The following is a 27715-nucleotide window of genomic DNA, read 5'->3' as shown; positions in this document are numbered from 1 at the left end:
ATGCTTTAGGTACATGGAATGACATACCAACTGAGCAAGCTGTAGTGCCTCAGGAAGCAACCAGCTTCAGTCATAACTGAACTCCCCCCAGCCTGACTTATCCTGGCAATGTTTTATTTCCCAATGCCTGTTCATACATACAGTGTGCTACAGTTTAAAAAAATCTGCAGCTCTTCTTATTTCAGTAATAGTTCTGAACTGAATAGCTCTGAACTGAATAGTCCTGAACTGAACTATTACAGCAGTTCTGGACACTGCTTCCCAAGTCTCAGACACCAGGGAGTCGCTAGTTGTACCTGAACAATGAAGCAGGTTGTGCTTTTTAAAAAGCTCATTTTATCAGTCTTCCTAACTGCTGTTGGTGCTAAATGGTGCTCCAGCAGTAGGCAGTGGGTAGCTCCATCCAACACTGAGTATTTGAGTACCATTTCGTATTTGTTGCTTTTATCTGTGTCCTCCTGAGCAAGAAAACTTGAGAAAGCTGTGACTGCTGTGTGAGGTCTGGGGAGCTCACAAACCACTTTCAATTAATTTAAAGAGAAATCTTTAATACAATCTTCTGGCCTGGGTACAAGCACAGCAGTAAGCTGAGTGCCATTTGACTTGTAGCAGCTTTGCACCTCTCCAAATTAACAGCAGACCCAGCAACACCTACCTGGAGGGCCTGGAAGCCCTGCTTGTCCTGGAAGCCCATCCACCCCTGGGTCACCTGGCGGCCCACGGAGTCCACTGGCACCTGGATATCCAACACCAGGAGAACCAATTTCTCCACGATGCCCCTTGGAGCCTGGTAATCCTGGCAGTCCTTTTTCACCTGGGAAACCTAGCCCACCATCACCCTGTGCGTAGCAAAGACAATGACAGCTGAAAGTCAAAGAGATGTAAAAGGATACACACAGCTATCATTTTAACAGATGCACTAGAGTTTAGCTGTTCCATGCAAGGTTGAGATGGGCCTGGGAAGGTACATGGAAACCATTGTACATTATCCATCATTATTTCAAAATGCAGGAAAGCTCAGTGACTATTAAATACAATATTTTATATTGGTTTTGCCAAAATATAAACACTACATATTCTGAAAGACACTTATTTTCTTTTTAACAAGAAAGATTCTGGTATGATTTTTCTATTCCATGATTTGACTCATAATTACACCTGCGGTTTCATTTATTTTTTAGGACACAACATAAACCAGCGCCAGGGTCTACTCCAGTACTGGAAGTTTATCTTTTGAGTGGGCAATCAAAGGCATAATGAATGCCAGCTATTAATCCTGACCAAGACAAATCTGTGCAAAGGGACTGTGAGCTTTTTACGTATCTGGAGACTTACCACAGGGCTAATCAGGCCTTTTCTATTGTCTCTGATCCTTATTTGAATTCTGATGCACTGCTGCTAAATCAGTTTGAACTTACTGGAGGGCCTGGCGGGCCTGGCAAGCCTGGAAGTCCATCCCTGCCAGGGGTTCCCGGGATGCCTGAAGGTCCTCTGGGTGCTGTTGCACCACGGTCCCCAGGAGCACCTCTGCCTGTTGCATAGGTCGAGTCCCCTTTTTCTCCCTTAAGGCCTGGAAGACCTTGCTGACCAGCTGAAGCCTACAGACCAAAAGAGAAAGCAACGGGAATATGAACACGCAGAGAAAGTACTGAATCTTCTTTCCTGTAACTTGGTGTGCTGCATTTACGGATGCTGATAAGGATACTCCAAAGTCAAAAGACTGGTATCTTTATGGACTATGATTTTCAAAGTAAACACTGCCAGTGAGCAATGCTCAGCACTCTGGAAAATCCTGTTTGTTATGGGTGCTGTTTCATAAAACCACAGCTCAACTCTCACTAACACATTTAGCATACAGCAGTTGAGAAGGAGACTGCATCTAGGGCACAGTTCTTACAGCTATGAGCAATGATGTGGAAAGATCCCACCACTTGATTTTCCAGGTCTTCTCTCCCGGCTTCCCCAGCCAGCCCTTATTTAGGAAGAGCCTGGTCTAATCCATGTATGCCTATTAGCCAAGGAGCCCCAGGGTGAATAATGGTTACTGTTTTTCTCAACTGCTAAACACACAGTTCTCAGAACTTAAGAACAGCTTTTTCTCTCATTTTTTACAGGTGAGAATTTCTCTACTTTCAGTTTCTTTTCACAGATCAGCTCTGGTTTGTCCTTTTTCTTTTTTAAAGATGCAAACAAGAAATTATGCTTAAACTACAATCAACACCTGCAATTGCACATGGGCACCTTTCCTCCTCCAATTCACGACCAACAATGTAAACTCTTCCTGGCTTACCGGAGGGCCTCGCAGTCCTGGTGCACCCACACTGCCTGGGTCTCCACCAATGCCTTTAGCCCCTGGCAAACCAGGGCTTCCTGATAGACCTGGTGGACCCGAGATGCCTTTGAGACCGGTTCTTGTAACTCCTCCATCACAAGCACAATCACCTGGCTCTCCTGGAAAATACAGTGAACACCCCAAATTCAATTTCATTTGAATAAACCCCCTTTTCAGTTGCAAGAGCTCCAAAAGCAGTATTTCATTCCATTAGGACAAAGCCATTCTCATATGATTTGATTTTGTGCATACTCTGCTCAGGTCATGTGTCAGGCAAATGGAGCCCAGGTTTTGTCCAGGTTAATTTCTATGCAATGCCCATCATCAAATCAACATTTGCAGCATCAACTTCAGCACTTTCTTTACCTCTTCCCAAAGGCTTAGACTCTCCTAAACTGATGAGTTTAGGAGAGTTTTAGAACAGAAGTCTTGCATGTTTTTAAAAAGGTTATATGTTAAAGAAAGCAAATCCAGACTCCCACTTACAGTAAGTTACAATAACCTTCATCTGGATGTATCTGTGTTTCCCTGAATTGTAACTGGATTCAAATAATCACAAAGCACAGTGCTATCTGCATCATCATGGCTTTTGCCACTGCTTCTGTCACACGCTGGGACCCAAAGGCTCATCATTTTTAGCACAGGGGAGAATGAAATTAAGTTTCTCTGTTATTTCCAGCCTATACTGCAAAATGTAGTGAACAAGATTTTATTTCCAAGTCTCATTACATCTTATGATTTTAAAGTATAACTTACTTAGCTAATTTTCTGGGTGTGAGATGTTTATCTGCTATTTGCCTGAGCAGAGTAGGAAGTAGGAAATAGGATTTTGCTGGGAGTGCTGGGCACAGCTCTAAATTGTAAAGGCTGTTTGCTCTTTTAATCCATCTCGGTCTCCTGTGATTTGTCATAAAAACACTTCCACCTCATCCCTTAGGATATTAGCCACATGTAAATACCTTTCTGAGGCCTGATGACTGCTAAAAGGCTCTTTCCAAAACAAGAGTCTATTACCTTTATACCCTTTTGGACCCAAAGCTCCTGGTAGCCCTCTTTGTCCAGGCTCCCCCGGCGCCCCAGTCCTTGCATCCAGGATCGTGTCAGGGGCGAATGAAGGGCCTATATGTAGAAAGAAGGCAAGCAAAAGCCATGAGAAGGCTGGATTTCCAGCTCATTAATTACTCACAAAGTCAGTTATGCAACTAACAGAAATGGCACCAGATCAAACTGTAACGGTGGAAGCTAGCTGGAATCTGTTTGGTATCACAAGCTGCAGTCCTCTGCCCTGTGTTTGCTTATAGTGTCTCATACAGAAAAGCAAAAACTCTCAAAATGTGGATGCAGGTTTCATTCCTTTACTCCTTTTTCACTGCACTTTATAAAGAATTAAGAGTTGGCTGAAGAACTAACCAAACTGTGAACAGGTTGTATAAAGAAAAGCAAATGACTCAGTTCATGCAGATGTGCCTTTACAGCTCTGGGAGACGGTGAGACTCATATGGATAGAAGCTGAAGGGACATACTGGTGATTGTGATGACTGGCTATTGCCCTTTTTGCTGGCACAGAAGCTATCACACATGAGCAATGTCTCCGCTGCTTCTGGCATGACAGAGCCATCCCCAGGGCTGCCTACCCTTTAAGCATTAAGTTGCTGCAGCTCAGGAAAGAGACTAAATGGCAAAAAGGTTAAGGGCTCTGTTCCTTACTTTGTAGCTGTAGCATTATTTTCTACATCTTTTTATATGCTGAACAGAATGAAACATGAGCTGACAGAAACAGCAGTGGAAAGTAATCTAACAATCTAAAACTACAGTGTGGGAAAACCCTTCCCCTCAGTGACAACAGTAAGATGGAGTGCTGACCAGCACCCATCTTCTGTTCCATGAAACAAACCGCAACCATCAGCTAAAACCAGCTACAAGAGCTTTACAGACTCTGCAGAAAAACAAGCTGTATTTGACTAGCAAACAGTTATTGATAAGAGAGCATTCATCTCTTCTCCACAGAAAATCATTTCAGACCATTTGCACTGGCTCCATCACTGGAGTGTGCCCAGTTTTGAAAGGCTAGTTCTCAAAAATAGAACAGGTTGTTTCAACTCAGCTAATGCCAGACTGGTAAAACACAAGGTTTGTGTAAAATCAACCCTTTTAACGTAATAATCACTTTCTGAGGAAAATAAATCTATACATAATTAATCCAATCAGGGCATCCATACACATAAAACATGTAAAAAATAAAAACACATTTCCTTAGGCCTGAAAACTGTCTCTTCAGGCATCCTATCTGACTCCTGGTATGCAAATAACCTACTGATATGACTAGACATATAGCCTAGGTGCTCATAAGATCATGGGCTACTCTTTAAGCCAGTAGGAGACTACTGCGGAACTTCAGTGTTCTCTGTGTCATAAATTGTGCCTACACAACCTTGTGCCCTGGTCTCTCAGGAAACACTCCCCCAGACAATAATTAGCTGCATTTTCTTACCTCGCAGGGGAGGTTGCTGATACATATGTTTAAAGTTGTGAGTTACAATCACAATAAGGTGTCAATCAAACATTTGAGATTTACAGATGAATAATCCTCACTGGCAAATAAATAACTATAAATTATTGTCCTGTTTCACTCCGAATCCAGTATGAAAACAGATGAGAAAATATACATACGTGGTGACCCAGGCAATCCTGGTGCTCCCGGCAGACCTGGTAAACCACCTCTGCCAGGAGGGCCTGGTAACCCAATCGTTGCTCTTCCTGGTTCTCCCACTTCACCCTTCACACCTGGAATACCTGGAGACCCTCCAGGACCCATTCCATCTAGACAACAATGACACAATGATCAGTTCTCCATCAGCAAACACATTCTAGTATTTAATGAGTAACTGCTGTGCCCTGAACTGCACCCATGTTAGCACAGAACAATTTATAACTGGACACAAAGGAAAACTCACTAATCAGAGGCATCAACTGGCTCCCTTGGTCACCAAGAAAACTTCACAGGGCTGCATTTGAGTCCTACTGATCAGTCAGACAATGAACTAGGTAAGACTGAATTTTATTAAACTTTGAGTGAGATAATACCCTGCATAGCACCTAGTCTCTGGATCATTGCAGGCAAGGAGCTCACAGATGACATTCAAGTGAAACAGGAACTTTCAAGTGAAACCTTTGATGGGACAAACGGGTTCTACCTACAGCACTTTTTTTCTAGCCAAATTGCTAATATGAAAAGTCATTAAAAATATATTTCAAAAGCATTTGCTGTTATTTAAAATACAGGAAAGGTTCTGCCAATCAAGTCATTTGAAATGGAAATCAAAGAATCAACCTCCTGTGTGTGCTGCTATATCAAGTATTCACACCTGAAGCCTTACTTGGGCTGTAATAATTGTGGGACTAATTCTGCTTCCATTCCACTTGGTTTCCCTGTGTATATCCCTGCCTGCTATGTCTCAGACATGTGCAGCAGTCTGCAAATCAGGCAGCTGAAGAAGCAGGGAGAGGCTTGCTCCAATACTTTCACCATCTCCAGGTCACTACCCAGAGTCTTCTTGGCAACAAACACAGAAAACAGCCTACTAAGGGCACTGTTAGCAGCTGCTTTACCTCTTTCCAGGCCTGGAAACCCTGGAGCTCCTGGAAGGCCTGGTAATCCACTGATCCCTTCATCTCCTGGAGGACCAGGTATTCCTGGGTTTCCAGGGTCACCCTGGGCACCTATGAGACAAATACAGAAAACAAGAAGGAAAATCTCATGAGAATTTCTGCTGAAAGACTGTTTGGTCAACTACTGATCTCATAGACAGCAAAGGCTGTAAAGCTGTTAGCAGCTGCCTGTTAGTCAACAACAGTGGGAAAATTCCTTCTGACCTGTTAGAGGTTGTTTCAAACTTGACTCCAAGTGAAGGAGGAAGAATAAGAGAGTAAGAGAGATCATACTGTTTGTCCCCTTACCTTTATGGCTTCAAAGGCTGTTCCCAACCAGGTCTCATTCAGCTGTGGTGTTATTTAAGCTCATTTTCTCAACAATATCCTTATCACATTGTATGACAAATAAAAGCAGAATGACATTCAGAGTACCTATTTCTACACCACACAAGGAACCCATTTTTCATTGATTTATGGCTTGTCTTCGCGAACGAAGATTTGGGAAGGGCTTTACCCACACTTACTACAAGCGCAATGATGACTAAAGGGCAACGTGGGATAGGCAAATCCGGATGGAAAAAAAGGCTGCTTGGTCATTCAGGATGCTTCTGAACAAGACTGTCACCTCCTGAGTCAACCTTGAGTGACCAATGACACCTTATCACCTGCCATTTCATCCCTCACCTGTCGCTACAGGGCTTCACAAGCGTGAGTAAACCCACAGCACCTCCCTGTGCTCTCACTGTCAGCCTCCTAGGCACTAAATTTTGTTCTGCCTTGAAACATATAATTCTGCAATGTGGGGATGAAAGTTTTATTGCAAACTCTGAAGTTATAAACATGGGACAATGGTATCTGTATACCAACAACACAGAAATGAAAGAAAAAGTAAAAGGAATGAGTTAGACCCTTGGAAAAGTGGTAAAGAGGGAAAGCTGGATCAGAAAAAGGGCTTTAGAGGAGTTGCAAAACAAAATGGAAACATGTACCTGAAATGACTAAACCTTCCCTGTCAATAACAATAGGAGGGCCTGGGGGACCGGTGTCACCTAATTCACCCTGTAGAAGAAAACAGATTCATACTGCATTCAGACGGATGATGGAGGGGAAGACTGCTTGTCCAGAAACAGACTGTATTATGGTAGCAATGTCTGTAGTCATTCACTGACTAACCATCACTCTTTGTCTTGGTGAAGAATATACTTTGTTCTGCTGTTAACCATCATCTGCTGTCCTGACTGACCTACTTCCTGTCAGATGAAACTGAGGACTGCTTCAGAGAAAGTGTTTGCTGCTATCCAGATATCTGAATGCATTCCTACCTCTCACTATAACAGTATCGAATCCTCTTTGAAATAGCAAGTGCAAAATCTGTCCAAAACGTTGATTATTGTCCAAACTTGCCATCATATTTATAATATAAACACCAGGCAGTGTACACGTTGCTGCTTCTTCCAGTAATACTCTTCTGCCCATAAACCTGTACTACTACTACTTCCATGTGCTCTGCACAAAAAAAAAGCCTTCAGTACTAGCATTTCACATGTATGCCAACCCTATACAAATTTTGGTAGCAGATAAGTGTTTTTCACAACAAAATACTATCCAACCATTTTCCACTCAGATTCCAGATGTCTGACTGCCCACACTGTGAGATACCCAGCAAATGTCTGCTACACATTGCCTATATATAGTACAGAAATTGAAATCTGGTATTTTCATGTGAGAAGCTACCTTCATGCCTTCAACTCCATCCAGTCCTGGATAGCCTGGAATACCTGGATGACCCTGCAAAGTCACACAGGGGAATGTTATTACACAGTGAGACAATAAGACAGTAGCATTTGTTAGCTGAAACATCTGCAACACCTGGACTTGAATCAGAAACCCAATTCATTGTCCTACCAAACATCTGCAGAAGAATTAAACAGGAAATTGATGGCATCAATTTCTCAGCACTCACAAAATACAGGATCTCCGTTAAGTCTCCTTGTGCTGCAAAGATGGTGAGAACTGGTGAGCAGGCATAAAGGTGTCCAAATCAGGAGACCTTGGAGTTCTCACACAACTGTGGGAACGCTTGTGGAGTGAGGAGTCTAGAACATTATTTTCCTTGTCACCCACACTTTCCCTTCCACAATATTCCCCTCCAATCAAACCATTTAAAGTGACACAGCGAGATCCAGTTCTTCATTTCCTGGCAGCATTCTCAGGGACACCAAAATTCCCCGTGTGGTTGTGTGACTAGAAATGACACAGAAGTGACACACTGTTCCCTGTTGGGTGACATACTCAACCTGGCCCAATACGGATTGCATATCACACTGCCACTGCAGGCAAAATGGGATATTCCAAGAGCTCTGGAGCAGAGAACCTTAACTTTAGAGCTTGCCTGTGATTCAGAAGTCTCAGACAGCTGTAGGCTCCATTATAGACTATACACAGTATTGTTGAGGAACCTGGATTACTCCAGGAGGGAATTACAATTTCCAGTCTCTGGAGGTGGTCCTCTAGACATCTAGGGATAACGCAACAGTTAAAGGGATACAGAGTTTTACGTGGACCTTCGACTTAGCTCTCACTAGTTTAATAAGGCAGATGCATTAACCTGTCAGAGAACTTGAAGCCACTACATAAGGAAGTCAGTAAATCTTGAGCATTTAGGTGGCTTCTTCAAGGACAGTAAAAATATAAAACAAATTTCACCTTTCTCCCTGGAATCCCATCGGATCCATCCAGTCCCAAAAGACCCTGGGAACAGCAGAAAAAGATAAACTTTCAGAAGCTCCATTTCAGTCTGGTCTTCTTGTATCAGGCTCAAATAGCATCAAAGAATGCAAAGGTAAAACTTTCAAAAGGAGAAGCTACCACTGACTTTCCATACCTCCAAATATTAACAATCATAACTGAGAGAATTCAGCAGAGTAACTGATACAAAAAGTCTTCTCTTCTTCAGCCACTGTCTTTCTAATCAGCAGTTCAAGGGAAGTAAGTCATGGAGTCCCAACCTCCTAGGAAGTCTGGTAGGTAGTTTGCACTTATAAAGCCATGAGAAACAATCAAGACTTTCTAACTTGACAATTTACTCTGCACATACAGAACAAAGTGCCTTGGTCTTCCTGTTGTGTATAAGCCCACCTCTGCAGGGTCATGGTGCTTTGAAGATTCCATGACTGGCATGGGACTGAGCATGCTGTTAACTCCCAGTGACTGGTTAGACCAACATCTATGGCCAGATTGCCCATTTCTCCCACATATAGCTGATCTGGTACTGGTTAAGAGCTTCCTAAAACCTCTGCAAGGCCCCTTTATTATCTTCATTTGGACCTCCTGGTTCTGTTGTTCTATGGCCCTGACTACTATGGGATAGAGTACTATGTCTGAGACTTCTACATGCTTTGGGAATGGTTCTGCTGATGAAAGGCCCATTTCATGTGCTGGAGAACAAGCATTTAAGGACTTTGCAAAATTACCTACCCTGCCACCTGGCAAGCCAGGCACACCTTTTTCTCCTTTTTCTCCAATGCCTCCAAAGCCCTGGGGAAAAACATCAATGTTAAATCTGAGATATATTTGGAACTGAATGGCACAGCCCTACAACTAAATGAGCACAAACCCATCTATTAACAGAGAGACAAGGGGGAAAGACTGTTTCTGCTGGGACTCTTTTGCTCCAGAAAGAAAACCTGTATCAACCAAATCAGCAGTATGTGCAGTACATTATCTTCCTCATTCCCATGACTTCTATCCACTTAAACCATGGCAGATCTCTCAGTAGCAAATGCAAGTAACCCCATGCTATAAACAGCAAAGTTCTGCCACTGCTACTCCGTATTGTATTCTACATTTAGAAATTATTTCAAATCTCATTTCTTAACAGCAGCAGCTCAAGGGACTGCTCAGAGCACTCTTTTCCATTTCTAAAGCCTACAAATGACACAAAACAAGCATTTTCACACTCAACAACTGAAAACTTTTGGTGCTTTTCCAAGTCAGCAAGAAGTATCAAACCCAGCGAGAGAACACCAGGATTTAATTTCAGGGAGAGTTACAGTAGTTAAGCAATTTTCAGGCTTCAATCTTGAAATATCTTATAGCTATGGTTAAATTCACACATATGCTCAACCCCACCAGCTAAAATAGGCCTCTTGTGATGCATAAAGTCAAACATGCAGATAATGGCACCTTTCCAGAAAGGCTAATAAACTGTGCTTCACGTACAGTTTTCTCTTGCACGTCCTACTAAAAACATCTGTACATTGAAGGAACTGGCAAACAATTTATCTTATTAGTCAGAAGTTCCACAAAATATTTATTTCCTAAACTGATCAAAAAACCTGTGTTTACAAAAGGTTATAAGCTGGGAAATAACCCTCTGGAATCCAGGGATAAACTGTTGTTCTTGATTCATACAGAGAAGATGCTACACATTGCTAAGTTTACGAGCACTAATGTTAAACAGCCCATTTGAAATCTGGATATATATCTAGACAGAAAGACCCACATGTGCTTCGCAGCTTTAAAGTAAAATAACAGAATATGTTTAGACATAATTAAAATATTAATTTTTGTTTTAAATATGTCTAGCTCATCAACAAACACTGCCATCAAGTGGTCATGTGAAGGGTACGCCTACTTGCAGGTCTCCAAACTGCAAATTACATGCACTTGAAGTAACAGTTGCTTTGTAACGTCTGAGTAGGACAACATTACCTTCTTTCGGTAGTAGGACATTATCTTCTTTGTATCTCCAGGATAGAAAACGATCAGATTGCAGTTACACTCTTCAAAAAGTCTCGTGGACTTTTTTATCAGATTGTCAAAGTACTCTGGTACCTAGAAACTCCTGTAGAGACCTTGTGAGCTATTCACAGGCTGTTGTACCACCTAAATCACATTAGGCAGGTATCAAAAACTCTCCTTTGTCTTACCGGGATGCCAGGCAATCCTTTCTCTCCAGGGAATCCTTGGGGGCCGGGTTCACCCTGACAAAGGGAAGAGGTAAACACAGTAAATCACTGTGCCTTTCCCCAGTCCCTCCATCATGTTCCTGACTCCTAAAGTAAGGCCTTGTAATTTGTCAGCAAGTATACTTGACTTGTGTCATCATGTGTCAGATACAGCGTCCCTCAGCACAGTGCTCGTGCATGGAACAAGTTCTCTGTTAACTACACCTCATGGCTTTAGAGACCTCCACTTGGGAGTTGTTCTACTGCCCTCCACTGCTAGAAGTCAAACAAGAAGCATTTCATAATGTCATGTAGGGAACTGGGACATACATGATACTTGATGAAAACCAACAAAATAACACATGATAAGATAGGATAATGTCTTCACAGTCCTGCCTACAAATTCAAGAGTGAGCCAAAAGGAATGGCATTTGTTTAAATATCACCTCACACTAATGTAACTCCACCAAGTAAGACAGTATCTCTCATGACTTAGGCAAGGGTTTAGGCAAGCTCAGACAGGGCTCCAAACCAGTCTGTATAGGCCCCACATTAATTCAGTATGCCTAAATTTCACGCATATAAAGAATCTTTAACTCAAGATCTATACAGCTTCTATAAAAACACTGATGAACTAAAAATATCTCTCTAAACGCCAGGACAACAAAGGAGAGAAATCTGATTATTTCAGTAGTGCACATCAGGCCAAAGCTGGAGCCTTCTGTTTCTTTTTCTAAATGGATTTAGGGTTTTTGTTTCAGTTGACACAATTCTACAGGTCCAACAGTAACAAAATACAGTTCATTTAGTTTTAGTATTCATAATGATACTCTTTAAATAGCTTTCAGGCTTCTCCTTCTGAGAGGTATGCATTCTCCAGTGGTCTGCGATGCTCTGAGCCAAGAATATTTTTATCCAATAGCCACCTAGCAGATTAAATTAGTACAGAAAATAATTCTGATTTGGAAATACAACAGCCCTCACTGTTTACTAACTTCATTCAGCCTTGAATGAAGAAGCATGGGGAGGGTTTGTAAACTGCATTTACAGACCTTTTCTCCTTGCTTCCCTTTTGGAAATCCCATAAATTCCAGTATTCCAGTGGATGGCGGGGGACCTGGTGGGCCAGGCAGCCCTACATCACCCTGTTGGCAAAAGGGAAAGCTATTAACATAGGCAGAACATGTTTGATTTGAATCAGAAAAAGCCACTCTAATTATATCCACATACATAATATCTGTGCTTCTGAATGTTAGCACAGAGTTTGGTCATGGAAGTCGTAAGATCAGACTGGAAATTAAAGTGAACAGGAAAACATTCCAGAAAAACTTTGGGGACAAATATGAAAGAAAACAATAAACAACTGGAGATATAGAATGCAAAGTGCATTAAACCCCAGATTGAGAACTTGGAGAAGCCCCATTGTGCGTGTAAATTCTCACACAGTCTGCAGGACACTATTTAGGATACTTAGACTATAAATTACACATCAGTTGACCCAAAAAATATTCTGAAAGCCAAAAAGAATGAAGTCAGTAGAATAATTCAGTGCAAGAGGTGAGGGTCCAAAGAAAAGGAAAGACAGAGATTCAAGATATCAGAGGACATCACTTCTCTATAACCATGAAAATATTGAGCTGAAATGACATTTTTCCCCTTCCTCTTCATCCAGAAAATAGCTCCCATTCTTTTGTGGCTTACCAACAGGTAAGGAACCAGCAAGACTCTCTGGTATTTGCACTGTTAATCGGTCCAAGAGAAGAAAATTAAAAGAAGAAGAAGAAAATGCTAGGACCTACCCACTTTCTAAAGGAGCAAGCTATGATGGGAACAATAGAGTATTAGTTCATGCTCTTCCCATAACAGAACAAATTCACCTACCTTTTCTCCTTTCTCTCCTTGAAAGCCTAATCCCATGTTACCCTAGGAGAGAAAAACACCAATGATGAGCAAGCAATAAAACAGCAGCATCACCTATGCCTACAGCACTGTTAAAAAAGCCAATGATCAGGAGTAGAAAGAAGGCAGGTAGGTACTTACTTTTGGACCTGGTGGCCCAGGGGGACCCATTGGACCCTAAAAGTGAACAAGACCAAGATTTTATTTCTTTTGACTTCATTAGGAAGCACACAATTGGAGCAATGCTGAAATCTGCAGTGATACCTGGACTGACCTCTTGCCCCAAAGCAAAAGTAACAGATACACATGATCTTCACGTCTTTTATAGACAGCATAGCCTTTTGGTGCTGTGGTTAATTAAAAGCAAACTTCAGTTCAAAAGCAACTAACATGTGATTTGTCTTTACCTCTGCCCATTGGAAACTCTCTAGCAGCACCTTGAAAAATCATGTCTTTAGCACACTTCATGATGACAAAGGTTCTGAACATGCAAAGGTCAGCATATTCTCTCTAGTCCCAAGATAAGGAAGTGCTCACAACAGTATGATGCAGTGTTTGTAGACAGCACTCTAGGGCTTTGCTGGAGCCCTCATTCATGATTGCTGACCTGAGCACTACTCCAGAGAGGCTTCTCTCTTGTGATTAGATTACACTATCTAAGTTCATGTATTCTGTGCTTGAAGTCAGCTGTGCTCACTCCTTTTAGATGCGCACACACTTACACTCATTGTAACGATGAACACAAGGAAGAAAAACTGCAAACATTTTGAACTGTTCAACAAGTGCAACAGGTGAGGTCTCTTACCTGCAAACCTGGTAATCCTATAGGGCCTGCAGAACCTATTGGACCTGGAAAACCTTTTGGACCCTGTAGGAAGAACATAGGGCAAATACAGAATGTGTAGCACTTACCCTATCAAACCCCAACAACGTGAGTCTCAGGAAACATTAAGCAATATCCCCTAATTAAGTATGTCAGTTAAAACACTATAATAAATCCTTTTCATATGATTAGATGTATTTTGAAAATCAATCGAACAGAATTCAATAGTAGAATGGAGTTTGATTTGAATAAGGAAAAAGTGAACAGGTAATAGCAACAATCTGAGTCCTTCTACCCTACTGTGGATTGACTCATACCACTACACATTTGGAACTGCTCATGCTAATGGTATCACACATGCAAATACATGGCCCACTAGTGTGAAAAGCGCCCTTGACAGCCAAACAAGAAAAATTACCTACTTAATATTCTTTAAAATCATTATTCCCCAAATTAAGTAACTTACAGAAATTCCATCCAATCCCGGAAGACCATTTTCTCCCTAAAAATTATAAACGCACAAGTGAAAATCACACCATGTTATTGCAACCAACTATAAGGAACATTAAATTCTGTATGAATAGGAGTATTTGCTGTTAGTTAATATTAAATAAAATGTATACGGGAAAATATTTTTACACCTGTGCTTCCACATTTAAATTAGGTAATGGAGAGATTCCAAAACTCCAGAGAAATTACAACCATTTTATTGATGGGTAACAAGAGAAACTAAAGCAGTATGAAGGAAAAAATACATTAATTGTAAAAACACTGAAAAATACACTACAAAAGATTTCATTACAAAACCAATATACATATCAAATACGTGAAAGCATTATTATACCAGATTATCTGTATGTCCCATAAATATTGAAGAAAATAAAGATCTCTAACCTTTACCAACTACTAAGTGTATGTAATGTGGGTAGAATGTTATAAAAGTTCTTAATTTTCATCAAAGCCATACGACAGTACATTTCTTAATATTTTCAGTATTTAACAAAGCATGAGGCTGCTAAATATTGGGGTATTCAGTCCTACAAGAGGTACTAAATCCTTTGTAGATTTATTCCACCTTTTCACAGCTCTGTATTCGGACATACCCAGGACAGCCATGTCTAACATCACGAGCAATCTAATCTGAAGCATCAGCCTTGCAACCTGTAGGACATCAACATGTTTCTTGTACTTCATTTTTTCCTACATGATAACAAGTCTTACCTTCATTCCTTTCAGGCTGCCTTGAGCAAAAACAGGTTCTCCTTTAAGGCCTTTTGGGCCAGGGCGACCCTGATTAAAAACAACAAAAAATCAAATCACAAATAAATTCCAGGGAAAAAAATACTGATTTAGTTTTGAAAGAGTTTATATTCAGTGTAATGGACAAGGCAAACTCCTGGCTCCAGTAAACTGCAGAAGTGTCACTGCATCTACATCAGAGAAGCTGTGTATGACAAGAACTTACAACTTACTGCAGCTTTATTAAAATAAGGTTCTGCAAGCATTTTCTCTGGTATTATCCTGTTTTGATCAGATTTCCCTTTTATTTTAGGTCTTTTAACTCCTATTTCAATCTGTTTGACATGGGGCAGCCCTCTTGTTCCTATATCAATGCCATTCAGAATATTTTTCAACATCGTATGAATTTCAAGTCTCCCAACCTGCATTTGTAAAACCAGGTTCAAATGTGAAAAAATACTCGAATAATTTAATGTAAAGTCAAATATTTTTTGCTCATACTTCAAAAATAACCATGAACTATTATAAGAAACTATAATTCCTAAAAGCATCTAAGAGTGGAGTTCTTGTACCTAATCCTACAGAATGGCTACAGAGTGGCCATCCTCTACAGTCAGTGAAGAAAAATGGGTGTCTCCAAAACCAATTCATCCTGACAAATAGAGACAGAAGTGGTCTCAAAAGCACCACTCCCTGTAAGAGGGGAGTGCAGATGAATAGATTCACAGGATCTCTACTTTACCCTCAGAGTGAGATTTCTATGAGACAATGATACTGAGCTCTAACAATGCTAGGGTTCTTCCTAGGTACTTGGGAGTTACTTTTCCAACAAAGGCATGAAAAGCAAATCCTGGCTTAGTGACTAAAAAACACCATACTCAAGCTGGGACATACAGGCAGTCCAGGTAGGCCAGGAAACCCATCTGATCCAGAAACACCAGGACTCCCAGTGGTACCATTGCAGCCATCAAGGCCGGGCAGACCTCTAGGTCCAGGTTGCCCAGGGTGACCCTGTGTAAAGGGGAAAAAGAGAATGACTGACAGGATGCATTATTTTTTTTAGTAATACTGTCCTCAGAAAGTGGATAGCTTCCAAATGGCAACATAAAACAAAAGAAACGCACAACTCCCACTCAAGTTCAGTGTATGGCAGACTGCAACAGAACAAGCTTCTTCAGCCAGCATTGTGTATCCTCCCCAAAGCTTCAGTCCTAGAACATTAGCTGTATTCATTTGAATACCTTTTTCTCCAAGGGATAATTTTCTTTAGTACATAATTTGTGCATGAGTAGGTCCCGAAAGGGTAATACTCATCCCAACACAGTCAGAAACATACGGCATTTAACACAGTGTAAAACAGCATGCAAGGGTGCACCTGACATCAGGAATGGAAGTTGCTCATGTGAAAACAAGGGCAGAGGCAGACTCAACAATACTGAGCATTTATAATTCCAATCTGCTTAAAGTTTCAGTGACTTCTCTTCCTCTCCAGTGTGGATTCTTCCCTTTGATAGTTCAACAGATGTTACAGCTCCAGCACCAGGCCATTCAAGCAAAAGAGCTTTTCTTGATGTATTAAACTTAAAACTTCAGCTGTTTCTACCAGTTGCTTTGCCTAAACTAGAAGAAATTATTTGTAATGGTCAATTATTAATCAAGCAGAGCAGGATACAATTATACCTAATTCTAATTTCACAACTCTCTTGCCCAAATTAATAGCTCAATTAATTTGGCTGAAGTTTACTCAGCATGGTACTGGTGCAAAGTAGATCAAAGTTTGCAACTTTACTTACTTTTCCTTCAGCATCATAATGGGTATGTGTAGGCAGAACACAGAAAGGCAGAACTGTCAGTCACACTAGCCAGGTTTCAAGCAGCTGCTTATTCTAGCCTCCTTTTCACAGAAATCAGTTCTGTAGCACTCAAAGACAGTGTTTTGTGTAGGAAGAAAAATGAAACTCATGGAGATAGTATCAGTAACTGACAGTTCTCTCCCTCTGCTCAGAACACCCAGATCTTGACTCATCCCAAAAGTACTTTTGTTTGATCCTAAAGATTCATCCTTAAGATATGGCATTAAACAAGTTATGACTCACACTAGGAAAGTAAGAAAAACCAAACATGGATAAAATGGAGATAGAACAGTAACAATCCTTCACGTTTTAAGCCTGACACTTAAAACAAAACACATTTGTGTTGCTAAAGGTCTTCCCAGTCCAAGCCAATAGCACATGCTCTGACCAAACTCAGGAAGAACTTTGCAGTAACGTAAAGCCTCATATCTAAGGATCTTAAAATGCCTTGCAAAAACGTGGGAATGCTATAATCTTCATTTTAAGCATGAAAAGCTGGGGGTATACAGTAGCAGAGTGACTTTCCCAAGGATGCAGAGCAAGTTAGGTCATAGTTATGTAAATACTCAAGCTGATCACTGGTCTCAGCTGCTGCCAGGAGAGCCATCGCACGCTCCTGCTTACTCACACCTACGTCTTCCCTTTGCTGGTGTAAGCACAGGCAGGATGGGCAAGTTGGAGCAGGAAACCAACACAGCAGAGAAGTAACTGTTCTGTTTCTTAGTGGGGTTAATTTTCATCCAGAAGAGTTCCTTGGTCCAGCTCATTTGACACCTGCGCTGTGACTTGTGCCAACAAAATGCAGAGAAGGGGAGAGAGCCCAGGTCTGCTCTCTGTCCATTAAAAAGGTGCAAACTGAATGAATTTGAAGTTTGTCTCCACTATAGGACCAAAGCAGCTCACTCAGACAAGTATAAATTTGAGATTAAACAAAGCCTGAGGACATGGAATGAAGTCATCCCAAAGCATCAGGCACCACTACATACATTGTACCAGTTGCCATGATGATTAAAGCTTATTTGTCAAAACACCCATGTGTGTTGTGCAAGCAGAGACTTGCCAAGCCCTGGTAAAGCAACAGGAGAAGGCTGAAGCACCAATTTATTGCCACTTTTTGTCTCTTAGAAATTATTTCATTTGGTTCCCAAAGCTAAAACAAATCAGTGGCAACCCACCCTCATGCATCCACACAGGATGTCCCAGCCAGGAGCAGCAAGTCTCTGATGGGACAGGCTGTGACTGCAGAGGGAGGCCAGAGTGGTCAACAGCTACCAGGTCTTTCACCCTGTTTACAGCATCAACAAAACCAGAAGCGATGGGGGACAAGTGCACATATATCTGGTTACAACATAAGGTGACCAGATGCAAGGTTTAGTGAAGCTCAAAAGCCAACATCTGCCCCTTGGAGCAAGATAAGGTGGAGCCAAGCTGCTAATCCTTTAGTGCTGGCCAAGATCCAGCCTGTAGCAGCCAGCTCACTGATGGCCTCATGTCTTGGGAAGCACTTGCAAAGCACTTTCAATCTCCTATCTCTCGTACCAACACAGTCTGCAAGCAGCCCAAAGGATTTTGGTATCCTCTTCGTATGTGGAGGGGTCTCAAAGAAGGGACACAAAGTATGGTGACCACAGTGATTTCTTAGTGTATTAAATAAATCACAGTGATTTCTTGTCTGTATTAAATAAATCTGTGGCCCTATCATTTAATCCCCACGGCATCCATGCCTGTGGTTCTGAGCCAAAGCGTGACAGGCTGCCACACATGCGCACACACACGCTCTCTCTTTTGCTTTAGGAAATAAAAAAATCACAGGATTTCCTACTTCCTAGCTAATCTGCCATTAGAGTTCACAGTATCTTAAGAACCTTACCTGAGTGGATACTGAGCACCCACAGGTGACTTCCTGGAGACTCGTAAAGTTCTGGCTTAAACGAACCTTTTCCCCAGGGACTTAAAATACTGATTTAAAGAGATGTTTTGACCAGAAAACCAGTGGTTAACAGCTTCACTGCTCTCACCTCCTCTTAATTCCTGTTTTGGCAGATGTACCAATTCAGCACAGGCACCTCAACTGCCTTAAGGCAGAAGACTTTTACAGCCTTTTCTTATACATGGCAGGGGGACTAGTTTACAGGCTGCCGTTAAAACACAGGCTGGAGAGATCACTTGTGCTGTTGCCACAAAAGGTGACATTCCCTGTGAGACAGATAAGGAAACACGAACTGTTCATCTAGACCCTTGCTTTATCTGACTCTTGCTCCTACACTAATGCCGTGATCCCAAGGGGACGCTTTTTTAAACCAAACAGCACAAAGGCAATCCCAGCATGGGAGCTCAACAAATATTTAGAACGGGGAAACTAATGCAATTAAGGGTGAACACAAAATTAACTGAATAAACAGTTGCACGGATTGCTACAGCAAAGTGACCTTTTTACCAAGTCAAGCCATTGCCACTCCTTGTGTTTCCTCTAGGAGGATCCTAAAATCCAGAACTTTGTCTCTCCATGTAGCTCTAGCTTTCATGGTACAGACAAGGACTCACTCCTCACAGTATTTCCTTCTAGAACTCCTTGGACAGTTCATGAAAAGCTATATACACCCCGCATCTCCAGTTCCAGCCTTTGCCAGAGGTGTCCTTGAACCTTGTCCTATAGGAAAAAGCAAACTTCCTGAGTTGGGCTAAGGATTTGAGGGTTTCTTCTACAGCGTGACATAAAAGGCTAGTAATAAACCCACGTAGCTGCTGTATTTATTAGGTTAAAGGGATTAGTCAGGCCAGCTGCAACAACATAGATTACAGAATCAGACAATATCTCAAGTTGGAAGGGACTCATAAGGATCATCGAGTCCAACTCCTTGCTCCTCACAGGACTACCTAGCATTAAATCATATGACTAACGAGCATCCTCCAGACGCTCCTTGAACTCTGACAGGCTTCGTGCCATGGGGAGCCTGTTCCACCTCCCCAAGGGAACTCTGTGGAACACCACTTCCCTTAAGGTCAAAAGTGGGATTCCCCTCCAAACCACAGCGTTGCAGTCATTTGGCCTTGATTAAAATATACCTACCCACGCTGACATACCTGCACACTACAAACAACCTCTCTTCATGTTTAGATATTAATCCTTGTGCAGAGATAGCAATATATTTTATCTTACATCTGTCAGCACACATGTGCTCTCTCCTTTACTCTGTATTTTACACAACCTTATAATGTGTGTATATTCATACCCATTTCACAACAAACCTAAGCTACTCCCTATCCTGAAATGCAACTGGCAGAAGTGTAAATATTTTCTCAAGCAGTGGTGGTGGCTATTTTCACCCTAGAAAGGAAGTATTTATTTCAATGGTTAGAACGTAAACAGTAGGAGCCAGTTTCCCCTTCCCCTGTTTTCTGTCGGGCAGTTGTGGCACAGAAGAGCCACAGTGGTGAGCACTTTGATGTTCATGAGCAGCAAGCACAAGCTGCCTCTTCCTATTCACCCACCTACAAAATACAATAAAGCAGATAGAGTAGATCTGCATATGCTGGAGGCTTTGGATCCTCTCATCTACCTCTCCTACCCTCTCTTTGGAATGCCTATCGCTGCCAACTACCTGGCAATGACTGTTGCTGTACCTCTGCCTCCCCTCATTGCTGGGAATCCCCTTTCTTCAGAGGCTGGTCTGAAATAATACCCTGAGAACAGCGTGTTCCCACAGTGTGTTCAATTTAATTAAGTATTATGGGAACAGCTTGTTCTCTTCAGACCTAGAGAGCTGGCTGGCGGGAAAAGAAAAAAACAGCAGCAAGGGACTAGAGCAGGAGAGAAAACAGGGAAGGATGAGCAGAGGGGGAGAAAAGGACAACGGCCAGGAAGGAACTGGAACCAAGGAAGCTCTTACAAGGCCAACCGTGCATTTTCAGCCAATCTAGCAAAACAATTCAGTTTTTGATAGGAAGTAAGAAAAACACTGCTGAACTTTGGAGCTCTTGGCCAGCTGGAAAGTAGGGAATATGAGAAAGAGCATGAGTATAGTCTGAAGGTACAAGGACACAGAAGGCGGAAAAATGTCAACAAGGAAAGAAGAATTCTAATACCAGTAAAGAGAGCAAGGACATTTGGGGCAACTTCTAAAATCTGTCCTAGCTAAACCTCCCCTGAGGGAAAGAGCGTGTAAGAATCTTTGCAAAATTCACTGGGGAAAACCAAGCAGAAGCAAGCTGGTCAAAACCACTCTTGGCACATAATATTTTGAATGGTAAAGGAAACAGCTTCACTGAAATGTCACAGTTCTAAAGACAAAAAAGTCCTAATGGTCAGGGAAAGTGGTTCCTACCCCCATCACCTGAAAACACAGCAATTGTCTCTTTCCCGTCATAGGTTTCTGGAAGGGCTCAAATCTAAACCAGCAGTAGCAGCTACCGAGAAGCAAGTACTCTGAAGAGCCTCAGCTCTAACCACTGTTTTCATTCACATCGTAAGAAGATTGAGAGAAACCTGGTAATAGCACACACAAGAAGGCTACTACAAAGCATAAGGAAGCAATCTCTGTGTTCATCATGCGTAAGATGAGAACCAAGAGGTTTAAACTGGAGACAGACTGAAGTTTGGCATTAGCAAAGCTTTTCTAACACAAAAGTTAGTCTCCATCATTACAAAGTTTTAAGAATTGGTTAGGGAACACATACTAAAAATGGCCAGAAGCAGAGCTGATCATGTCTGTTTGACTGTCTGAGGTCCCTTCCAATTCTATGACTTCATGACATGGTGTTTTCTAGTAGACATGGTGCTGAGAGAACATGGTGCTGAAAGAAAAGCTTATCAATGATGCAGTGGATTCCCATGTAACTCAGCTCACTTGCTGATACAGATCAACTTCCTATCATCCCATAAAAGGAATCAAACCTCTTATGAAACAGCATGGGATCACCAGGTAGAGTAGTAAATGCTGCCATTTCCCTCCAGAGAGAAGCAAGCACTTTCAAGATACACTATGCATGTGCTAGGACAGTCTCATTGTGCTTATGTGCTTTTGGTTGTGACTAAATTCTGGTGATTTATATTTACGTATGCAAACTTACTGGGATCCCATTGATGCCTTGAAATCCTGGAACTCCCATTGGGCCCTGAAGAAAAAGAGTACACGTTGTATTTCACTTCATCAACCGTATATTTCACTTACCTGTGACATACTTTTCACTCCAGCATTTTTGGTCTTGGACTTTAGCTTTCAGGAGCAGACTTTCCCATGCAGATTCCATCTGACCGCAGGGGTCAGTGAAGATAGGAACAGAGCATCTGAGCTTGACTGGATGCCAAATGAGTGTTTCAGGAATGTTTTAATCAGGCAATTTAAAGTAAAAATATAATCTCCTACTGCACATCTGGGGAAAATAAGATGCCAGGAAAACAAACAATCCAGTGTAAGCTTAACTCTCAGTGTCACACTTGACCTCCCAAGAGTTTCAACAGGACTTAATGGGGTTTTCTGCCTATGCTTGGATAGTACCACCCAGAGATACGCAGACCACCGTACTAACTTCAGACCACCCCTGGCTGAGTTGCAAGTAATTACCACTTTGTTGGTTCTACTGCTCTGCTCTGAATAGTAGCAAAACAGACTGTGTAAGCTGAATATGAAGCTTAAACTCTTGCTTTGGAAAGGTAAAGGTACTGCTTCCATGATGGATAAAAAGACAGAATCTTACTGCATGTTGGTATTATGTATGTATTCATTTCAGTGGACAGAAACAGCAGTTCTGAAGTAAATAAGGATTTTTTTCAGTGCAAGGAAATTGGTTCCAATTGTTAGTTAAAGGCCAATTCCTATCCCGAGTTTCTGTAAGTTCCAAAGTCTGATTCAATGATTTCAGTTTTATCTGCCAGAATTATGAAAATGGCATCACTTGTATCAGGTCTCAGTCCTTATTTTGAATTCTCCATTGCCTTTCAGATGAATGCAACACCAAAGCCATGACGTTCCTTGTCACCACTTTCAGTTTACATGGTTCTTTAGCTCACGAGAAAGGGTAACAGAACTCCAAGGTGTTGACTAATATTAAATGAGAAGAGGGTGTAACTACAGCATATGAAAGCACAGTTGAAATACTTACATCGAGCTAGCTCACCTATCAGTAGCTGGGAAAATACGGCAGACAAACTTTACTCTGCAGGTCCTGGTAAGGAAACCTGGTAGAATCTGTCTTATTTGCACACATGACCTGAGGACCTTGCATCAAGTAGATGATAAGATGCTCTGGAACAGTTCCAGAATGCAAGCCCTTGTCCTGATGACCCAGATGTCCTTCAGATTTTAGAAACCATGCACAGCATGCAGGATTTCCTCTGTCTTTGAAGCTTTCAAGCTGTTGTCCTTGAAACATTCCTTTTGTCCAACTGCACGGGCATGGGAATAAGAATCTCATCCCAGCCCCTGCATCAGACAATATCAGACTTTCCCATTTTATAATTCATTACACAACCTCTGCCGGGTCTGTGGTGGGTGCATGTATGTGGCTCCAGCCTATGTGATGGGACTTAACGAGTCGTCTGCATGCAACCCAAAACTCATGATGAGACGAGCCTGGTGCACAATGTCCTGGTCACAATGTAAACTGTCTTAAGATGAACTACCCATATGTAGCCACTCTTTATTACTGGAAGTATTTGTTCATACTTCCATTCATTCTTTTGCCTAGCTCCAAACTCCCCTTTTCATACTCCCTTCCTAAGAAAAGACAGCAGAATAGATCTGAAAGGCATTAAGATGTTTCTGTTCACTGTTCTGCCCATTCTTGCACACTGCATTATTTGACACCCACACCTTAAAGATTATTCCATTTAATATGACATAGTTTATAATACTCTTTCTGTTATCAGTAACTTTGGACCTGCAAAACTGAATTGCGGGTTTGACTTAGTACGCATTCCTTTGCTAGATGATAACTCAGGATGTTCTACACATGAACCAGCTCTAGTTCTCTCTGAATGTAGCATTAATAACACCCATCTATCCCTGGGCATGAGAAGTGAAAGACTATTTGCAGCAGTAATGCTCATTTGGTGATGGTTCATCTACCAGGATGAGTAAGTGTTCAGTAGCTTTAGGAACTGTGTTCTCATTCAAAAATAAAAGCAGGGATTCTCTGAAGATACCAATGAAATACTGCTGTGTTGTTATCTCAGGGCACATAGTCCAAGATTATCTTTATTCATTCAAAACTATATACAAGGTCACAGATGTATTGCAGGGACAGAGAAGTCTCTGTTGATCCTACCTTGTCACCTTTATGTCCAGCCGGTCCAGGGGGGCCCACTGCTCCTCTCTCACCTTTTCCTCCTGGCAAACCTTCTGGGCCAGTGAATCCAGGTGCACCTATCGGTCCTTGAAGCCCAATCGGTCCTGGTCGACCCTAATACACAACAAAACGGTAAGTCAGTGCATGGTGTTCACAAACTCCTTTGCACTTACTCTATTCAACTCAATCTTTAATGCAATTTGATACCTCTCAGGGAAGTAAGAACATCCTGAAGTTTTCCCTGTACACTCTCAGATAAAGCTTTTAGAGGTTATTTCAGGCAAGTCACAAGTAATAGTAAGAAATCTCCCCTTTTTCCTGGAAGATTTATTTTTACCCATATTGCTGTAGGAAGGAACAGGGGAAGATGACAGTGTTTTGAGATCAAATTGGCTGTTGCTACTTGAGTTCGCACCTCTATTTCCAGGCTGCGTACTACAAAAAGATCTTGCTTATACTTTAGATCCAGCACAACAAAAAGGTAACACAAGGTGCAAGAAGTGCATTGGTCACAAGCAGTCAGCAAACACACTTTTGAGTATTTGAGACTAGTACAATGGTTGGCTTAAGACTGGGGCTGATTCCACTGTGCTCTCCTGGTTGCCTTACAGCTGGGGCATGGGTTTTGATTCCCTGAGCACAAAAAGAAGGGTGCAATGACTGAGCAGTGCCCGGAGGTGGCAGCCTTTTCTACAACTGCAGAGGCTCGCACGGGACTGATGAGCTCTCATTGTTCTATCAGTACATGGATGTGCAGGGCAGTTGGGTACTTGTTCCCGAAACAGGCTAAGGTTTAAAAAGAAATTGCTGTAGGTGCTTTACTTTTTCTTATCCTCAGGAGCTGCCTCTTGGCAGCCGAACACTTTACACAGAGCTTTTTGTAAACATTTCTGTACTTCCTATTTGGTTCCTTTTGAAAGAACCTGGAAGAGATCCACAGAGCCTAAGGTCCCAGACTGACAGTAGAAAATGGCAGCTTAGGGCTATGCTTTCTACTGGCAAGACAGTGGAACCATGAAGTTATCTATGCAGAGAATCAAACTTTCACACTGAAAGATATAGAAAGGAGGAGGAAGTTAAAAAACCCCAAATCCCCCTCCTTTCAATCCTCCTCTACGCTCATGCCCATGGTAGTGTGTTTCCATTCTCTTTCCCTAACTCCTTTAAACAGCAGAAGGAATGCAGCTCCCTGCTGTAAGTGTTCTAGTAATCTCAGCTGGAGACATACACAGTACTGACTTCACAAGTTGGCAGGTAGAAGGCTTTACAGTGAATTTAAAAATGCATTGTTAGATGCTGATAATCAAACAAAATGAAACAAACGGTAACTGATTTTAAAATTTTTTTCCCTGGCTAATTTTTAGTACTTATTCAGGCTAAACCATCTTATCCCATATTCCATGTTCCTTCGCTACTGAAGCAGCTATTTTCCCAGTGTCATTCTTGCTGTTATGACTGTTTCATCCTGGCCTTTTAACAGAGGTCAAGTGCATGTGTTATACTTCATATCTTTTCTGCCTGGATACTGTCCATGCTGTGCCCTTCCAGACGCACAGATTCCCATTTGAAAAGGCTTTTCTGTTGATTATTTTTAGCTTTCTTCACTCTGGGTTAATCATCAATGGAATCCTTTCTATTGGGAACCATATGATCATAACATTAATCCCCCAAAATCTTCAGTGGTCCTTGACAACCATACACAACAAGGAACGTGTTATGTAAATCACATACAATGCTCTCACTTTCAGTCTTAGCTTTAACTTTTTCATTTCCCACAGTCACAAGCTACCCGGAGTCTTTCAGGCAACATCTCACTTACAAGACATGGGTTGTGGACTGTTTACCTTAAGACAATACAGCAGGGGAGAGACATACCCTAAAAATGGGCACGTTAGTGTTACAGCCAGCCACCACTCACACAAGCGACAGCATCCGAAAGTGCACCAAGGTTTCTAGAGGAAAAAATGCTGTGAATTCCTCACTTGTTTGACTTGCTAACACTTCGGTATTCAATTAGTTTGATTGCCTGGTTAACAACAGTGCTTCGAGATGACTGGAACTGATAGGAATTAACATTTTAGGAGGCTTTTGTTGTGCTCTGCTGAAGGTCACTTTGAGAGATATATCTAGGTAAGACAGCAAGGACCAGTAACTCCAAGCTCTGCAGCTCTCTGACAGAGGAATTAAGCTTGCTCTCTGATTTCAGGTCCCCTAGGTTAAAAGCTCTCTTTTGCAATAGTGCTCTACAAGACAGATTCTAACAGCACTTGAAGATTCTGTCCAGTGCCTCAGAGTGTCACTAAACCATAAAGACACAGTAAAGTGCTTCTAATCTCTCTGATAATGTGATTATGCTATGATAATCAGGCTCTCAAGAATTCCTACTGTTTCTTTTGAAGTCTGTGTGGATGGAAATCATGTTTTCTATGCTGAAACAAAGGACTTGCCTCCACTGCTAAAAAAGCAGCATTTTTCGTCACTCAGTAGCACTCCCATGAACTGTCCCAACATAAAAGCATTATAAGGAGCAGGCCCCATGGTGTGCAGGAGCAATCCCAGGGTAAAAGCACAATGATAATGAAGACTCAGGTTTTACCACAAGGTAAACTTAGAGGGTTCAACACCAGGTGGACCTACTGTTTGACCTAAGTGAGCTTACCTTGTGGGTAAGAGTCTAATATTTACTGGGCTTTGGCATCAGGATTGCTCTTACTTATCCAAAGGATAAAAAGAATAAAACATCTCTTAGAAGTGAAGAAATGCTTCAACATAAAATGTGGATTACATCAAGCAGAAACTACAGTCAAGCAACACAGCTCCCTATTTCTGTTGTTCAATATACACAGAGAGAGTCCAGCAGCCTGTAGAAAAGCCATTAGTAATTAATACAAATGGTATCATTTTGGTTTCCTGGCTGTGTGACAGGAAAATTACAGAATGCTCCTAACAGCAAGCAAGGACAAAGTCTATGAAATTACTGCAACTGGTGAGTGTTTTCTCAAATGCCCACTAGAATTTCATATATTTGAATACCATGACCCGCATTCTCAAACATATTTGTGCATATTACACAAGAAGCACTAAATGAGCTGCCTGCCTCCCTGTAATGAATACGGCACTGGCAAAAAATTGCATTATTTCTTGATACACCGTGGTGCTTCCATAGATAATTTCAGGATTTTGAGTGAGTTTGTGCCACAAGTTCCATATGAGTCATACACATCTCTGTTACACACATTAAAAACACAGGGATGTCTCAGACATTCAGGTTTCCATTCTCAGTGTGTGGTAACCAAGAGGGAAAAATGGCAGGGACAGGCACCTCCCACTGCTTCTGAAACACCACACTGCCGAGAGCAGTAAAACAAAATGGTCTGAAAACGTAATTTGATGACAGTGTCTTTCAGAATGTAAAAGGTTCTGCAATATGTGCCGCCTTCCCTTCACCCTTTTCATTCATCTGCATCCCAGGGTGTCATGAGGAAAGGCCAGTGCGGTGGGTAATGATGGGGCCTCTCTACTGCTACACAATCAAACACATCACAGCTTCTCTACTGTCTCTACCCCTTTGCCAACTCTAATACCCCACATAAATTTTCGCCCACTGAAGCAGAGCTGCTACACATAGCACTGCGAATTCCAAACATTCTTTTTTCCCCCATTGCCTCTGTGAGCTTGGAGA

The 27715-nt window shown here is 41.8% G+C and overlaps 1 protein-coding gene across 1 annotated transcript in view; it reads right to left on the bottom strand.

Annotated features, from left to right (window-relative positions):
- COL4A6 (collagen type IV alpha 6 chain) overlaps positions 1-27715 on the bottom strand; it is a 121496-nt gene that overhangs the window by 20351 nt on the left and 73430 nt on the right. The window contains exons 4-23 of the mRNA XM_061361881.1: positions 24013-24147; positions 21817-21861; positions 15788-15904; positions 14876-14944; positions 14121-14156; positions 13637-13699; positions 12973-13008; positions 12814-12855; positions 11985-12077; positions 10915-10968; positions 9461-9520; positions 8690-8734; positions 7718-7771; positions 6973-7042; positions 5942-6052; positions 5003-5152; positions 3347-3451; positions 2291-2451; positions 1419-1598; positions 656-839 (exon numbers count right to left, since the gene is read on the bottom strand). Of these exons, the coding sequence (XP_061217865.1) occupies positions 656-839; positions 1419-1598; positions 2291-2451; positions 3347-3451; positions 5003-5152; positions 5942-6052; positions 6973-7042; positions 7718-7771; positions 8690-8734; positions 9461-9520; positions 10915-10968; positions 11985-12077; positions 12814-12855; positions 12973-13008; positions 13637-13699; positions 14121-14156; positions 14876-14944; positions 15788-15904; positions 21817-21861; positions 24013-24147 (1810 nt within the window). The remainder of the gene's footprint in view (positions 1-655; positions 840-1418; positions 1599-2290; positions 2452-3346; positions 3452-5002; positions 5153-5941; positions 6053-6972; positions 7043-7717; positions 7772-8689; positions 8735-9460; positions 9521-10914; positions 10969-11984; positions 12078-12813; positions 12856-12972; positions 13009-13636; positions 13700-14120; positions 14157-14875; positions 14945-15787; positions 15905-21816; positions 21862-24012; positions 24148-27715) is intronic.

This window comes from Neopsephotus bourkii, unplaced genomic scaffold (genome assembly GCF_033783945.1).
Source record: "Neopsephotus bourkii isolate Nb327-2 ecotype Australia unplaced genomic scaffold, CSIRO-AGI_Nbou_v1 NB_1067, whole genome shotgun sequence".
In the NCBI taxonomy this organism is placed as follows: Eukaryota; Metazoa; Chordata; class Aves; order Psittaciformes; family Psittacidae; genus Neopsephotus; species Neopsephotus bourkii.
Note: the sequence above shows the minus strand (reverse complement) of the source record. Positions and strands in the feature narration are given on the sequence as shown.